Consider the following 264-nt stretch of genomic DNA (forward strand, 5'->3'; position numbering starts at 1 on the left):
TGTCGCTGCCGCCGCCGCCGTCGCTGCGCCCGGCACGCTAGGCAGCTCGGAGCGCAGCTCCATGGCAGGACCTGGCGTAGAAAGAAGACCGTGGGAAGAAGGGAGAGACTCGAGGTGAGGAGCGCACGGCGTGCTAAGGTACAGCGTACCCACGAGGAAATCACGCTTAGCAAGGGAAATTTCGGTCGCGGAAGTTTGGCTAGTGGTTGCCAAATTGCCGGGAGGAGGTGCCTTCTGATGCCCCCTTGTAGGGCTGAACTCCCC

At 62.5% G+C, this 264-nt stretch overlaps 1 protein-coding gene across 1 annotated transcript in view; it reads right to left on the reverse strand.

The window, feature by feature from the left end:
- DMRTA2 (DMRT like family A2) overlaps nt 1–63 on the reverse strand; it is a 3,196-nt gene extending 3,133 nt beyond the window's left edge. Inside the window, 1 exon segment of the mRNA XM_077779741.1 lies at nt 2–63. Coding sequence (XP_077635867.1) covers nt 2–63 — 62 coding nt within the window.
- Nucleotides 64–264: the final 201 nt, after the last annotated feature.

This window comes from Crocuta crocuta, unplaced genomic scaffold (genome assembly GCF_008692635.1).
Source record: "Crocuta crocuta isolate KB4526 unplaced genomic scaffold, BGI_CrCroc_1.0 scaffold168, whole genome shotgun sequence".
Classification (NCBI taxonomy): domain Eukaryota; kingdom Metazoa; phylum Chordata; class Mammalia; order Carnivora; family Hyaenidae; genus Crocuta; species Crocuta crocuta.